The sequence below is a fragment of the Denticeps clupeoides genome, chromosome 4, assembly GCF_900700375.1.
Source record: "Denticeps clupeoides chromosome 4, fDenClu1.1, whole genome shotgun sequence".
Lineage (NCBI taxonomy): Eukaryota > Metazoa > Chordata > Actinopteri > Clupeiformes > Denticipitidae > Denticeps > Denticeps clupeoides.
Genome location: NC_041710.1, coordinates 11913621 through 11928796, shown reverse-complemented (window position 1 = coordinate 11928796; position 15176 = coordinate 11913621). Strand labels below are relative to the sequence as shown.

Genomic DNA, 15176 nt, shown 5'->3' with positions numbered 1-15176 from the left:
CACCGTTCCTTCTTAAAAGAGTGTGCATCTATGAGCGATATGGATCTCGCTTTAAAAGGAAATGAGCGTGTGAGTCTGTTCACATATCTGCATGTTGCTAAATGTTCCTGTTGTTTGCTTGTGCATGTGGTCTGGGGAGGTGTTCATAGTGACACTGACCGGATAGTCTCTCATTGCCCACAACTTCCTGAAGTCTCAGACAAAGGGGAACTTTACTCATCGAATTTTAATCATTTATCATTTCAAAAGCTGCATTTGTAAAACATTTGTCTGAGAGCAATGAGGGTATTCAAGGTTATAATGATACTTTTTCTCCAGTCTGCTGGTGTTTCTGGTAAGAATGCTTCATCTGACTTAAAAAAGAGATGTTCTGTTTTCTGGTGATCAGTGACGGCATTTTTCTGGTGACGGCATTGTTAAAATATAAAGAAATGGTCTGACATTTATTTGTTTCCTTAAATAAATTGCAAAATTGTACTTTATTCTGAATTAATCTGTCTAAAATCTAAAAAGTTTCGGACATTGCGTCAAGGTGTAATTTAGAGTTGATCTAATTCCAAAGAGATAATTCAACTGGTTTCATGAAATCATGAAAACCAGTTGATTGCTCATCCACCGGCAGAATTTTTTAAACCAAAAAAATATATATATATTTCTGAATTAGTCACAAATTGTAAATGTGTTTCTAGTTCCAAAGTTAGAATGTGAGGCCATGACTGCTTCTATTACAGAAATCTGTTTTGTGCTTTTTAGCTCTGCCCGATAGTGGCCTGTGTTACATCCTGGATGGAATTTTGGTCCTCTATGGAATTGTGCTGACTGTACTTTACTGCAGGCTGAGGGTAAACTACGCTATACACCATATTACTGCATGTATGTGTTTGTTTGTCGGTAAAAATGTGTATGTTCAACATCAATGTTCAAAATGTGTCCAACACAGATGCAAAGCAGTGGAGGAAAAAAACCGGTAAGCGAGTGTTTGGAAATGTCACAAGGCTAGAAAGACTGATGAAGTAATATATATCTCATGTTCTAGTTTAGTCTAGCTGTTTCCTGTTTGTTTGAAGTGACCATCGAACTATTATTGTGCACAGCCACAGTGTTCTCTGCTCTCTAAAATAAGCACCCACAAGCATGCACATACATACCGTGCACACTCACATACATTTTGTTCAAATCTGACCGCAATGAATCATTTCAACCTTGAATAAATAAACATTTCCCATCTTTAATGTGACCAATAACCTGTGCACATCCTTAAACTAAAACGTTATTTTCATATTTACTACTGTTTATAGAGGAAATGTGTGGAAAGTCAGGCTGCCTGTGGTCATTGTCAGTAACTGCAGATCTGGTTTTCAGTTGTCTGATTTGTGTTGCTGTTTATCATCTTTCAGAGTTCAGACCAGAAAGAAGAAGGCATCTATAAAGTAAAACGTTTATCAAGTCTGGTTTTAATGCATTTACTGTACCTTAACGTGTAACTTGTGGATCTTAATCTTTGTCTGTCTCTCTCTGTCATCTTCTTAGGAATTAAATCGCCCTACAAACGACACATATGACATCCTGCAGCCAAAGAAATAATGCTGTGGTGGTACTCTACATCTTTCCAAGTTTCCAAGTTCATTTTTTACAAAACCATTCACCTAAACATACTAACAAGGTGTCATGTGCATGGCAAAGTCGGTGTTATTCATGTAATAAGGATCAGTGGTTGCACAAGAAAGCACTGGCCTCACTTTTAAAAAAAAAGAAGAAATCTGTCACACAGAATATTTTAGTATTGCCGTAATATGAATAAACCAAAACAAAAAATTGTGCTGTCAGTTTGGTTTTGTTCACATTACGGCAATTCTAAAATATGTGACAGACTACTTCAAAGTGTTTTCTTTTTTTTTCCAGTGTGGGCTCCACTGCCTTCCCATAACACAGTGTTCACTCTGTGGAAATGACACGAAACCCTGCCTCCTACTGGCTGCATGTGGAAGTTTAAAGTAAAGAGTTTTTTTTCACAACCTCTTCAGACAATTTAAAATCCTGCATGCACGTAAAAGGGGCATAAAAGAACAGTTCGAATTGAGGGCCTCTACACTGGTGTTAATGAGTGGGCTTCTTTTTACTAAAGTAGCTGTAATTATTGACAATCAAAGAGATATTGACAAATAACAAATAGCTATACACTGTCTCATGCTCAGAGCATCCCTTTTAATAATATCCTTATTCATAACTACGTATTTCTTCCTTTAATTAAATGTTACTTAAAATCATGTTTATAATACTGTTATAAGAGGGTGGATTTTGTTATATTGTGCAGACTTGCTGTCATTTGTTATAGCACAGTAAATATCATTCTGCTGACCACTCTGTTGTTATCAATCATTAACACAGTGAAATATAATAACTGAAAAAGACCAAAAAACTCATCACATATGTAAGTCTGATTGTTTTTGAAAGCCCAATAAGAACATTAAATAAAAACTAGACTTTATTTTGATTTGTTTCCTCAGCTTATACAAAGGCTTCTATATAGCTTTTGCTATATACAGTTTCGCTTACAGTTCAAATCCCGAACTGTAAAGATGCTACTTAAGTCCCTTTGAGCTGCTTCCCAGTCACCTTTCATGGCTGCCCATTGCTCATGGTTTAAATGCTGAGGATTTAATGCTGAGGACACATTGTGGATTTAGGATTTACACTGAAACAGACATATATTTGCATGAGATATCATCAGAACGATTGCATATGATGTAAACAAGTTAAGGATCATAAATGTTGGCCATTGTCATTCTTGGTATATCATCTGCACATCGTCTGTGCACCCTACTCATGTCTGTACATATCTCTAACAAGGGACTCTTCAAATCCAGTAAATCCAGGCATCTGAGCCAAATGTGTCATAACACATTGATGAAAGAATAAATTTGGTGGCCCAGCGGGTAAGGAAGTGGATCCGTAATCAAAAGGTTGTGGGTTCGAACTGAGCAAAGCACCGTCCCCACACACTGTTCCCCGGGTGCCTGTCATGGCTGCCCACTGCACACATTTCGTTGTGTCACCATGTGCTGTGCTGCAGTGTTTCACAATGACAATCACTTCACTTTAACTAAAGAGTTAAATGGGGATAATCATACCACAGTCCAATTTAGTGCTGTTTTGGCAGCTCCACACTTCAATTTTGTTGATTGCTTGTGGACAACTATTGACGTGCAGACATATTTTTTATCAGCCACTGCTGTGTTCTAAACTATGATATTTAACTCTAGTTCCCAATGGCCCACCAGGGCCACTAAAACGGTCGCACTGTGTCGTTTTAGATCATAACTGTGTAATGAGTGTGAATTTATGCTGATATCTTGTGTGTATTCTGGCTGTTGCTGCATTTTGCATCCTGCCACGTTTTGACTTCTTCTGATGATTATTTTGTGGTCTGTTTACTTAGCTTCAAACTCGTTAGCCTGGTTCGGTGACGCCTCTTGACATTTAGTCCTCGCAGTCAGTGACAAGAAGGACATGCCGCCGGGAAGCGTGGATATAAGTCGGGGAGTCGGACCAGGACTTTGGCCGGTCTGATTAAAGGTCGTGTAATGCAGTCTGCACAGCGCACGCCGGCCTTCAACGTTCAGCGCCAGAAAGGCGCATTCAAGCGCGCGAAGACAAATAGTCCCGTGTTGCCATGTCCGCGTATTATAGGCGGGTTTATTCTTCTTGTCTTCAGTGACACTCTTTTTTTTTTGGTCTTCACTCAACACAAATCGGTTATGTTTGCTGTATTTGTATTTAATTGCCTACATATAATAAAATGTTCCTTGTTAATGCCATGTTAACGCGAGTGGGGCGTTTCTGATGATCTGGCAACACAGCCCCTTGGCGCGCACCTTGTCTGCGAGAACCGTCCCAGTCGGACCGTGACCGTTCAGCGTGTTGATGCCGCTCGTCACCCTGTGATTCTCATGCGACACGTCGACCTCGTCCCGCCTGTCCGCATGCATTTGCCATGCGGGCTGTGAAGAACTGTTTGGTACTGGAGAGGGTCTTCTGACCGACTGCCAGTCTGCACCTGACGCTCCAGCGTGGGGGACGAGGAGCGGAGCCGCAGCAGCGGGAAGGACGCGTGGACAATCCGTGTCCTCCAGTCCTCATACCGGACTGTGTTGTGCACAGGAGACGCGGACGCACCGACACCGACTCTTCTGAACTAATTAGACTTTATAAAAAGTCTGAAGCTGAAGCGTTGGTGTGACTGTGAGAATGCCGTACTACACTGTAGGGCTTTTTCTGCTAATGAAAGCACTAGGTAAGATTTATATTAAACTCCATCCGAGGTTTTTACATATTTAAGCTTCATTTGTGAATGAAAATGTGATTAAAAATGTATTAAAAAAAAAAAAAAAACAGAAATGTATTTATGTAGAACGTGTGTTCGTGTTAAGTAGGGGAGTGGTGCTTTATCCTTTTATCACGCAGGGTTGCAGTTATGCAGAAGAGCCACATTCTTTCTTGGGACTTAACCCGTTTTGTGTTTGTAAGAGTGTGTGACTAAAGCACCCAGTGAATGCTTCCCTAAAACCCCTCAATGTGTGCTCAACGCCTCTCAGGTTACAACAAAAAAAAAAGTGGCTTTTCAATGTTTGGTGGGGTGGGAGAGCTTTTCTGTAATCATAAAACATTCGTAAATGCCATGTTTTTTTTTTAAATCCACGTTTTTTTTATGGGTGTGGATGATATTGAGTGGGTCTGTAAGAGAGAAACTGGCCGAGTCTCCCTTTACTGTCCCCCACCCATCATTCTCAAACGTGGGCGAACAGGCCATTGTTTTGCGTTGGGTGCATGTTGCCACAGAATGGCGTTTCAGGTGTCCCTTGTGTGCACTTGTTTGTCTGTGTCCTTGTGTCCGCAGAGATTTCACATGCCTTCAGGCCTGAAGGGCTAATCATTAATGATTTTGTTCAATCACCTAATTTTGTTCCCACGATTCCTTCACTGATATCCTCCGCCAGTTTATCTCTCTCAGACTATAAAGGAAATCAATAACAACAAAAGTAATTGCACTTTACAATTCCAGCATTCTGATATATTTTTGACAGTGTGTTTCATGCTCGAGAGGACAAAGAGTAATAAATATGTAGCATATAATACAATCAGAGTCCCACTTTTACAAAATGTCATGTTGTCGTGGCTTTGAACATTTGGTCCTCACAGGGATATAAATATAAAAATAAACACGCATGGTTCTTCTATGGTTGTATTGTGACAGATATTATATCTATTTTTATGTTTTAAGCAGAAACATGTCCAGTCATATGTGAACTTGGCTCTTACAGCGTGTGTTTATGGGAATTTGGCCCCATTCTCCTCCACTCTGCGCGCTGTTGCCGAGTCGGAGACGAGGTTGACGTGTCGTCTCACTGATCCTGGGACCCAGGTTGTGCAGGTGGACTGGTTCAAAGAGAATGCAAAGGGAACTCAAGAGCTGATCATAACCGCACACTACACTGAAGGCACAGGTACACAAGCATACAAATATAAAATGCTTAAGACACACATATTACATCTGTTTTTTTATAAATGTAAATATTAGCTAAAACATTTGTATTTTTAATGGTTTAGTGGTTGATGTATTCAATTGCATGAAGGTGCTAATTAGATTGTAAGTACAAATGTGTGTTTTTACGTGTGTTTTAGTGATGGGACATCTGGCAACGCGCATGCGCTTTGTGAGTGAAAGTCCCCTACAGGATTCATCTCTTCTCATTTCCAACACTGAACAATCAGATGAAGGGAATTACATTTGCCACCTCACCACCTTCCCTGCTGGTGTCTTCAAGAGACAGATCAAACTCATTGTCCTGAGTAAGACCATGTTTGTGTACAGTATCCTCAATAAGTCTGCGTAGGTGTCACCTATACAATATTGTTTTAATGTTGTGCCTATTAAGATCTACCACTAGACCTGGAGTATTCCTCTAGTTTAATGTTCAATGGAAAAGCACTTTTCATTTGTATATTTCATATTCATATTTTCTTAGATGGAAGAAATTGATGTGAAATTTACCAACACTCAGACTACACACAGATATGGTTCTTGCATGTGTGATCACATCTTTTTACCATCCCCTCAGCAAAGCCGATATCTTCGGTGGAACCTGTGATTATGATGGAGGGTCAGACTTATGGGGTCGCTGCCCACTGTCGCTCTGTCGGTCACCCTCCTCCCACTCTCTCCTGGGATACAGACCTACCAGGCCAATCACAGAACAGAACATTAGATAGCAGGACTGTTTCTACCCAGTTCTTCCTGCATCCTTTTCGAAGCATGAATGGCCGCCGCCTCGACTGCCTGGTCAGCCATCCAGTTCTGGAGACTCCTCAAAGGATAAGCAACACACTGGTGGTGCACTGTAAGTATACCACATTCATGTGTAATTGTCCCAGGGAGAAACAAAATTCCAGAAAATGGTTTAAAGCTATGATGATTGAGCATGGTGCATTTGTTGAGCTGAACCTCAATGACCTAAACTATTTACAAAATGTCACATAGGTCTATTTCTTTGCAATGCTGTGGAGTGTGAGGGTCAGTTGAGTTCAACTCCTTTACAGCAGTAAAAACAGTACAGAATGACTGCTTAAGAAGCTTCCTGTTTTTGTTGACTTTGTGTATGTTTCTGCATATAACAGTTCCGCCAAGTGCAGAAATTAAGGGTTATGACAGTAACTGGTTCATTGGCTTGGAAGGAGCAGAGCTGAGATGTGATGTGGGAGGAAACCCCAAAGCAGACATCACCTGGACCAGGTAATGCCTTTTTGTAGCAAATCACTCTGCCTTTGCCTTGGTCTGTCTCATTTAACATTTACAGCATTGAGACAATGGGCCCTATTTGTTTGCAATGTGGCGCATTTATTTTGAAATGCTTTTTATTCAATTACAAAGGTGCATGGCAAAAAAAGGAGATATACAATTTTTTGGAAAGACATTTCCACTGCGTCTTTTAACATATAAACCACAGATTAATAACACCATTTAGGTATTATTCAGTAAATACATTTCATCATGTGTATCTGATGTTTTAAAGCATTAGTGTCCAAATTCTTACTGAAACTTTTTTTGTCTGTAGTTTCGATATGTTTAGATATTTATTATTTCATCAAATGTTTGAGACAGTGGAGGCTGCCATGTTGATGATTTTAATGGATTTAATGTATCCCACTGTTGCTAACATAGCTTCTTCCCATAATATTCCATTTAATATTTAAAGTTTCAGAAGTAACATGTAGGGTCATCTGATATATGTAGCAATTGTTCTACATTTTGATTCATGTTAGCTTTTCTTCAGCTTTTATCCATTAGCAATTGCTAATGGATAACTGTATAGTTTTATAGTGGGGCATGTTCGTGAAAGGATTAAACAGGACTACACAGACTGTTAGACAGGTACACCCACACACACATGCATGCACGCCTTCACACTCTCTTGCTTGGTTAAAGAGAGGGTGAGTTTGGGGGGGCTCTTATTCCCCAAGCTCTTTTGTGGGTCAAATAAAGGCTGTAGTGTCACATTGCGGCCGGTTACCCGCCACCAAAAGAGAGCTGAAACGTTCACATGACAGAGAAAAGGGGACAGAGAGGGGAAATCGCGCGAGAGAGAAATAAAGACAAAGACCCAATGTAGAGAGATGGGGAGACAATGGAAGGCAGAAGAACAAAGAGAAGAGATGAGGAAGAAAGCGAGACACATGTTAAGCCTCTAATTACTATTCCTGACTTTAAAGTAACAATTTATCCAAGCAAGAAATACCAGGTTTGAGGTTTAATTATGCAGTATGGTTCCTCCAAGCCAACAAGAGCATGATTATTCTTCATTTTGGCCTACCTGTACTATTGTACTATCGCTACCTGCACTATTTGGAGCATGGATTCAATAGTAAACAGCTGTCTGTCCATTTACTGTTGTGAAGACAGGCCTGTGGATTTGTTAATATGTTGAAGAAATTGGAACTGATGTTGCTAGTGTGACCTTAAAAGTATAGTGTTGTTTATTGACTATAATTGAGGCCTTATGGACTACATTTACTTTTATGCCAGATGACCTTATCTAGAGCGACGTACAATCAATAGTTTCAGGGACAGTCCCTCTGGAGCAACTCAGGGATAAATGTCTTGGTCAGGGACACAATGGAAGTAAGAGGTGATTGAACTTTGTGGTCTTCTGGTTCGTACGTGAGTGTGTTACCTACTAGGCTACTACCGCTACCAATGAGAGGTGGTGAAATTATTAACCATTTGATTGACTGCATAGTGTTGCCACAGAAACCCAGTGTTCTTGGTCATTTGTGTTGCTTACACCAGGAAAAACGTATATCTTGTATTTTATTATTTTGCGTTATATTTGAGATTGTCTTCATGGTTTGCTTTAGTATCTTCTGTTCCTTTTTTGTAGGGAGAGTGGCAGTTTACCTCAGAATGTGACTGTCAGAGGAGAGAAGCTGATATTTGGTCGTCCCTTGCTCTTAACTGATGCAGGAGTATATCAGTGTGAGGCAAGGAACTATGTGGGGGCAGAGAAAGCAAAAGTTGATGCGCAAGTGGCAGGTATGGATGTTGTCTCTGTCTACAAAATATGCCTCAACAGTTTCTTTATATTGAGTTAAGGGTTTCCTACTCAGGAAATCATTGCTCAACAGTGTTTTGCAAAGCCCTCTGAAGAATTTCTGGTTGATCATTTTATTTTTGATTCAGTGTTTGGCACCATGCATTAATCGTCAGGGTTCAGGTTAGAGGATTTACATAAACAGATAAAACAAGAAAGAAACACAGTCTTTAATGATTTTTGTGCACATGATGTATTGACAGGCGCGAGTTTAAATGAGGCTTGTCGTAATAATTTCTAATTTGATATTATAAATAAAGAAGATAAATATATTTTTAAAAATGCAAAAATAAATGAATTAAATGTATTTTAACATTTTTGAACCAAACTTAAAAAAGCACTCCTTGCTTCTCATGCCACATAAGTGAAAAATAGGCACGTTGTGCAATTACATAATTATAAAATGTGGAGAGAGCGAAGACACAGCTATTCTTATAGTTAACTTTCTTCAACAGTATTACTTGACAGTGGCAATTAAATTATTCACATTACGTTTGATCAACTTTACTCCCCTCTCGAAGCTCTGTGTATAATCTTGGAGTGATGTTGTTTCAAATGCTTTGCTAAATTTGATCTGCTGCTTGATTTGATAGAGACGGCTTGTCCACAAATTTTTTAGTTTTCCCCGTTCTTCTTGCTGATATCCAAAATACTTCCAGACAGTGCTCTTGCATTTGACATTTTCTAGCAAGCTTGGTGCTGTAGAAATACCACTGGAGCTGCTTTTGCTGGCTGCCTCTACCATCCTCCAGGTAGCCCATGGAGAGGATTGGTCTAGTCTGCCACAAATTTCCATGAAATCTAAGTATCAATACCAGTGCTAATTGAGAATCCGAGAATCGATTTTTAGTTTAAATTGAAATTAACATTAGTTTAAATAATCTATAATGAGGAAGTAGCATGTGTGAGCACTGTCAATTATTAGGCTCCTTTTAAAATCTGGTTATACACATAATAAAAGATTGTGTTCTGGGTTACAGAAAAATTACACTTCAACAAAATAGTAGTAAGCTTTACAGATAACTACCAAGCAATTTTTTCTTGTTTATACCTTGGTCTAGATGGATTTGGAATGTATATGCATTTGTGTTTCTGTGAACCATAAGTCTTGTCTCTTTCAGAGAAACAGAAGTCCAAAAGAGACAACATCGACAGCTTCCATATGATCATAGTAATAGGTGCTGTTGCAATGGCCATAATTATCATCATGGTGGTTGTCATAGTTGTTGTAACCCATCACCATAGACGCAAAAACAGAAAGTTGAAGAAAGTTCTTAGTGAAACCATGTGAGTGTGTGACTGTTGACCTCAATACAAAACTGTATTGTATAAAATGTTATTTTATAATGTGATCTTGGTGCTTGGTTTTGTCTTAAAAGGGAACAGATTAACAATATATCCAGGCAGACATCAATGAGAAGACTAAATTCTTTCAGCACAGACCTAAGAGCTCAGGTACAAACACCTTGTCTTGAATGTATTCCGTTATAAGGCCACATCAGAACCAAAGTTATTTTCTTATATCAATTGTCCTTTTGGTTTCTTTTCTACATCTCAGAGTGAAGAGAGGATGCTTTCACGGGCTGACAGTGTGATGAAAAACAGCTATTTGTCATTGGGGGTGAGTTCGTTTATTAAAGTAGTATTTAATACAAAAATTAAATAATATAATACATAATATTATAAACAGTGGTTCCTAACCTTTTTTCCCTGAAACTCCCCTGGCTGTGTTCACCCCCCCTAATTCCTTTCCACACACAGAATTGCAAATCAAATGAACAATTAATAAAAAATAATAAATCAAATTTATAATATAAGAAACATTTTTACCAATCACCAAAACAAACTTACTAGCAGTGAATCATATGGAAAGGATATGTATTGTTTGCTGATCATTTTTGTTTGCTGACCGAGCCCGACTAAACTGGTCTAGCGGGTAAGGAAACAGACCCATAATCGGAAGATTTCCAGTTCGAATCCTGAACTGCCAAGGTGCCACTGAGCAAAGCACCGTCCACTGCTCACTAAGGGTGATGGGTTAAATGCAGAGGACAAATTTTGTTGTGTGTGCTTTGCTTCACAATGATAATCACGTTTCCATTAAACAACATGAACAAAGCAGAGGTCACCCTGGGAATGACTAGTGACTTGCATGGGCCCTTAGGTTGCTGGGCAATATTAATATAATACATTATTATTATTAATATAATGATATAATAATTATGAATATAATAATTTTTGTTACTTCAAAGCATTACACCTACCTTTTTCACCAGGGGTGGAACAATACTCCAAAACCAGTTCAAAGTTTTTTAATCCACTGTTAATTTTGTAGCAGTGGAGCTTTCTTCACACTCTTTTAATGACTAAAATGTCATCATCTATGTTTTAACACATTGAAAATAGACTTTATATTGCTGTTTTTAAAAATTGAATTCAGGAGTGTGTGGAGATGGACAGCCTGGGCCGACCTGCCATTTACAAGCTCAGCCGCTCAGAACGAGGGAGCAGCAAGCGGAGAGAGCTGGAAAGAGACTGTGTAGAGCCTAGGCAGAAGGTGGAAGCATACTTGAAGAGCAGCAACATGTCTCTGGTATACATATTTTAACTAAAGTTTTTTGCATTCATGCTGACCTCTTATAACATTTAACATATTCCCACCCTCATTACAGAATTTTCTAGTAACATCCTTCATCTCATTCCCCAGGATTCTGGTCTGCACTCCTCACTGGTGCCCAATGCTGGCTCGGACACTGCTGTTCTGGGTTTAAAAGACCAGCGCGCAAGACAGAGCCGAGAGCTACAAGGGGTGACAGAGGGAGAGCTGGAGCCATGGAGGACAAGAGAAGAAACAGGAGAAGAAGAAGAAGAAGAAGCAGACGGATGGTCACTAACTGAACCAGCTGAAGGAAAGGACGTTGACCGTGTCTCAGACACTTGCCAGATCTCAGAGGCCATGGCTAATCACTTTTACTACAGCAACGGCTGTCTGAGACCCAAGTCGCACTCAAACGCCATGCTGCTGAACCCCGTGACGTAACTCTACCCCCCAGGAGGATCACTGCTGTGAGGATTTGAGTGCATCACTCAACATCTCAGCAATAACCCCAGTCAAGGGTGACCAACTCCCAACTCTGCAGCACTGTATATTTTACATACTTTTACTGTTTTTTTTTTTTGTTTTTTTATAATCCAGTATTGTGTTTTATGATTCTATTTTTAAATCACAGCTCGTTTCATCTTAATGTTGTATTTTAACCCTGAATGGGCCACGTTTGACAGCATCTTAACCTATAGCTCATTAACATTTACGGCATCTTCCAGATACCCTTATCCATAGCGACCGACAATCAGTAGTTACAGGGACAGTCCCCCCTGGAGACACTCAGGGTTAACGGTCTTGCTCAGGGACACAAGTGGTAAGTGGGGGTTTGAACCTGTGACTTTGTGGTCTTTATGATCGTAGGCGATTTTCTTACACAATAGGCAACGACCACCCATAGCTGTGAAGTAAACTGTATTTTCTTATGTTGCCCCAGCAAATTGGCTGGAAATCTTTTTTGTTAATTGCACCTATGGAATTTTTTGGGCTATTTCCAAAAACATAAAATTATGTAAAAACTAAACTCTAGGTCAGTCTAGTACTGTTGTTAAACCATGAAGCTGGCCTAATTATAATGAATTGTTACCTGCTCAGTTACCTGAATTATGCATTGATTTCCCTCTATAAGAAAGACTTTTATTTTTGTGCATAAAGCATTTGTAATAGATTCTTTTGTTACTGATTAGTTAGCTGTTTTAATTGAATTGGTTTAATCCTAATCAAATAAAGTATTCTTTTCCAAATGGGACTGGTCTAAAACAATCACATTATCCAATGAAGTGTAACATTCCCACAACCACTATGAAGGCTGAAATGTCTAGTCAACACACCACTCAGATAACCCAGTGCGTACGTAGTTATTCCATTAATCAACTTTATTATATTGGAAATTATACTCCAATGTCCAAACGGCTTCGCAAGCGAAGACGATACGCTCCTGGGAGAGGATCATGGAACTGCTTTCCGGTTCTGTAGTCCTGGTGATTGAGGGAAGAGAATGTCCGCCAGTCAGTATGCATTTTTGGGAGTGTGTGTGTGTGGCCTGTGCATCATCGGCACCCCGGCGTTCCTGTGGACTCTTTGGTGTGTCCGCAGGTTGCTCTGCTGTGTGAAGCTCTTTCCGCAGATGGAGCAGCTGTAGGGCTTCTCGCCCGTGTGAATGCGCTGGTGCATCTGCAGGTGGCTGAAACGGTCAAAGCTTTTGCCACAGAACGAACAGATGAACCACTTCTCCCTCACGGTGGCGCTCCTGTGGGTCCAGCTGGAACCACTGAATCCATAGCCGCCCCTGTGTAGTAAACTGTTGTTTCTAACGTTGCTGTTTAACTGGCGTGATGTGTAAACTGGTGTCTCGCGGGTTCTGAGGGTGGCCTGCGATTCCACTTCTTCCTCCGCATGCGGAAGGACAGCTGGTGGCTCTTGGTGTGTCGGTGTGACATCCCCTGTGCCAGCATTAGTCCAGCCGGTCACTCTAATTGAGTCACTGGCCACTGCCTGAACCCTGCTGGCCATCATGGCTGGAGCCGCTCCCCCGCCAAAGCACTGAACGGAAGTGGGGAAGCGCTGGGTGTCGGAGCCAGACCCTCGCTCGGGTGCACAGTAAGAGTCGTAATCTAAGGTTTCCGGGTCCCACGTCAAGACGTCTCCCTGGTCCATCCGACGCCCCGCGCCCCCTCGCTTCTGCCGACTTGCCTTCCGAGACCGGCAGCCTTCCACGTCATCCGCCTTCAGCTCCAACTTCAGGCTGGCCACCTCCTCCGTACTGCAGCCAGGCTGAACCCCGACGTCGTGTGTTGGGCGCGTGTCACACGGCGCAGCCATGTTGTGGTCCTGAGCCTGGCATTCCGCCGGCTGCAGCGCAGGGGTGTCCAGGCACTCCTGCTCCACCGCTGGCGAGGCACAGAAGCCTTCACCGGTGTCTGGTGAGGATTCCCGGCTCGCTCCTCCATTGCACTCTGGCACTCCTGAAAAAGTTAATCGATTTAAGACCTAAAATCTCCCACCCACGACCTCCTCTACGAACTTAGGCAAAAGAGAGTAAAACCACGTTCAGAAATGAAGTGCTTTTGATTGAATGCTGTGTGGACATTCGTTCACCTTCCTCGACTTTCCGCTCACAGCCTCCAGCGTCGTCGGAGCAGAGAGGTCGGAGGCTCCGTGCCGACCGCAGCTCGCTTTCCACCGAAGCCAACTTCTTTTTCAGCGCCTCTATTTCGCCCTCCTTCCGACACACCTCCAGGCGCAAGACGACAAGTCCGTCGTCGAACACCTTGCTCATCTCCGCAACCGCTGTTTTGGACAGCACGTCCATGATTGTCGCCAGTTTGGACCCGACCGAAACGGAGTCGGGCGCGTTGTCCTCGGATAACATCGTAACTCCGTCGGCGCGGTCTGAACCGAGTCCACGTCCCTCGAATGCGCCGCTAAACGCCGCTGTGTCGGCTTGTAGCAGAACCGCCCGCAGCCCGGCGGAGGATTATTACCATGCGAGCCGTTTCCGGGTGGACGGGGGCATGTTCACGCTGACCGGCGACGCGCCACGCTCCGCAGCCGCCGGCGTCGGATAAGTCGGGCAAAACGGCGGCGCTTGTGCAGAAGGTTCCCCCGGTTCCTGCAAAAGCGCGTTTTCACTGGGATCGAGAACCGCGTCGCTCGGCGTCACTTCGCATGTGAAAAGATGCGCGACGCACAACGCGAACGTGCCCACCCCGCCTGTGCTGCGCAACCAGTAAAACAACAACAACGCGCCCAGCTTCTGTGTTGACGTGAAGAAAGCTCCCGGGCTGTGGTCCGAGACCCAAGTTGGCTTCTTATTCGCATTTTCTGGCCCACCGATTAACAGGCCAAGCTGCCAGTACAGGCTGCGGGCCACGTGACATACTTTAGTCTTTAATAATTGAATCTCATACATCGTGACCACTAACAATTATTTGAAGTATTTAGTAGCTCGCTGCTTACTGATTATTGACAATTCCCTGACAATGAATTTCCAATGAGTTTCCTGCATATCTCCATAGGTCCCACATTGTTTATTTCAGAATCCGAAAGCAGCAATAGATTCTGAATACTTTTTAATACTTTTGAAAGTGATTGTCATTTTGAAACACTGCAGCACAGCACACTGTGACACAACGAAATGTGTCCTCTGCTTTTAACCCATCACCCTTGGTGAGCAGTGGGCAACCTTCTGATTACTTGTCTGTTTCCTTACCCGATAGGCCAACCTTTGCCCCAGTACTGTACCAGAATACCGATTTATTTTTGATTATAAAAACGATGACCCCAGGAATATGCCGTGTAAGTGACAATATTACTAGTCACCGTGTTTCAAATGACTTGCTGTAGACGTGGTAGTGGCCTAGTGGGTAACACCACGCTCAGACCCCACTTACTCCACGATTATCACACTACAACACACTAGACCACTG

General features: G+C 41.9%; 3 protein-coding genes across 4 annotated transcripts; 2 read left to right on the top strand and 1 right to left on the bottom strand.

Moving 5' to 3' along the window:
* The first annotated feature begins 123 nt into the window (after positions 1-123).
* Positions 124-2361, top strand: fcer1gl (Fc receptor, IgE, high affinity I, gamma polypeptide like). Of its 2 annotated transcripts, XM_028977027.1 has the most exons (6): positions 124-334; positions 754-842; positions 941-967; positions 1398-1430; positions 1531-1594; positions 1903-2361. In XM_028977027.1, the coding sequence occupies exons 1-5, from the start codon at positions 280-282 to the stop codon at positions 1582-1584; spliced, it is 258 nt and encodes an 85-aa protein (XP_028832860.1). In that variant the 5' UTR covers positions 124-279; the 3' UTR covers positions 1585-1594; positions 1903-2361. The 2 variants fall into 2 exon arrangements, with proteins under 2 accessions (XP_028832860.1, XP_028832859.1); XM_028977026.1 differs by having other exon boundaries at positions 125-334; positions 1531-2361.
* Positions 2362-3910: 1549 nt separating this feature from the next.
* Positions 3911-12491, top strand: nectin4b (nectin cell adhesion molecule 4b). The gene is made up of 11 exons (XM_028977018.1): positions 3911-4294; positions 5322-5504; positions 5683-5850; positions 6120-6398; positions 6676-6790; positions 8436-8587; positions 9767-9932; positions 10025-10100; positions 10204-10266; positions 11086-11238; positions 11353-12491. The coding sequence occupies exons 1-11, from the start codon at positions 4249-4251 to the stop codon at positions 11683-11685; spliced, it is 1734 nt and encodes a 577-aa protein (XP_028832851.1). The 5' UTR covers positions 3911-4248; the 3' UTR covers positions 11686-12491.
* Positions 12492-12598: 107 nt separating this feature from the next.
* Positions 12599-14611, bottom strand: LOC114788443 (zinc finger protein with KRAB and SCAN domains 4). Its single transcript, XM_028977023.1, has 2 exons — positions 13846-14611; positions 12599-13712 (listed from the first exon to the last, which is right to left on the bottom strand). Exons 1-2 carry the CDS (start codon positions 14117-14119, stop codon positions 12757-12759), a joined length of 1230 nt encoding a protein of 409 aa, XP_028832856.1. The 5' UTR covers positions 14120-14611; the 3' UTR covers positions 12599-12756.
* Between the last annotated feature and the right edge of the window lie 565 nt (positions 14612-15176).

Excerpts from the sequence above, each read along its gene's own strand:
- nectin4b (XM_028977018.1), top strand. The coding sequence starts at position 4,249 with ATGCCGTACTACACTGTAGGGCTTTTTCTGCTAATGAAAGCACTAG. Across the intron at positions 5,851-6,119 it reads GATCAAACTCATTGTCCTGA|CAAAGCCGATATCTTCGGTG; the intron begins GTAAGACCATGT and ends CCATCCCCTCAG. Across the intron at positions 10,267-11,085 it reads ACAGCTATTTGTCATTGGGG|GAGTGTGTGGAGATGGACAG; the intron begins GTGAGTTCGTTT and ends AATTGAATTCAG.
- fcer1gl (XM_028977027.1), top strand. The coding sequence starts at position 280 with ATGAGGGTATTCAAGGTTATAATGATACTTTTTCTCCAGTCTGCTGGT. Across the intron at positions 335-753 it reads CCAGTCTGCTGGTGTTTCTG|CTCTGCCCGATAGTGGCCTG; the intron begins GTAAGAATGCTT and ends TGTGCTTTTTAG. Across the intron at positions 1,431-1,530 it reads AAGAAGAAGGCATCTATAAA|GAATTAAATCGCCCTACAAA; the intron begins GTAAAACGTTTA and ends TCATCTTCTTAG.
- LOC114788443 (XM_028977023.1), bottom strand. The coding sequence starts at position 14,119 with ATGTTATCCGAGGACAACGCGCCCGACTCCGTTTCGGTCGGGTCCAAA. Across the intron at positions 13,713-13,845 it reads TGAGCGGAAAGTCGAGGAAG|GAGTGCCAGAGTGCAATGGA; the intron begins GTGAACGAATGT and ends TAACTTTTTCAG.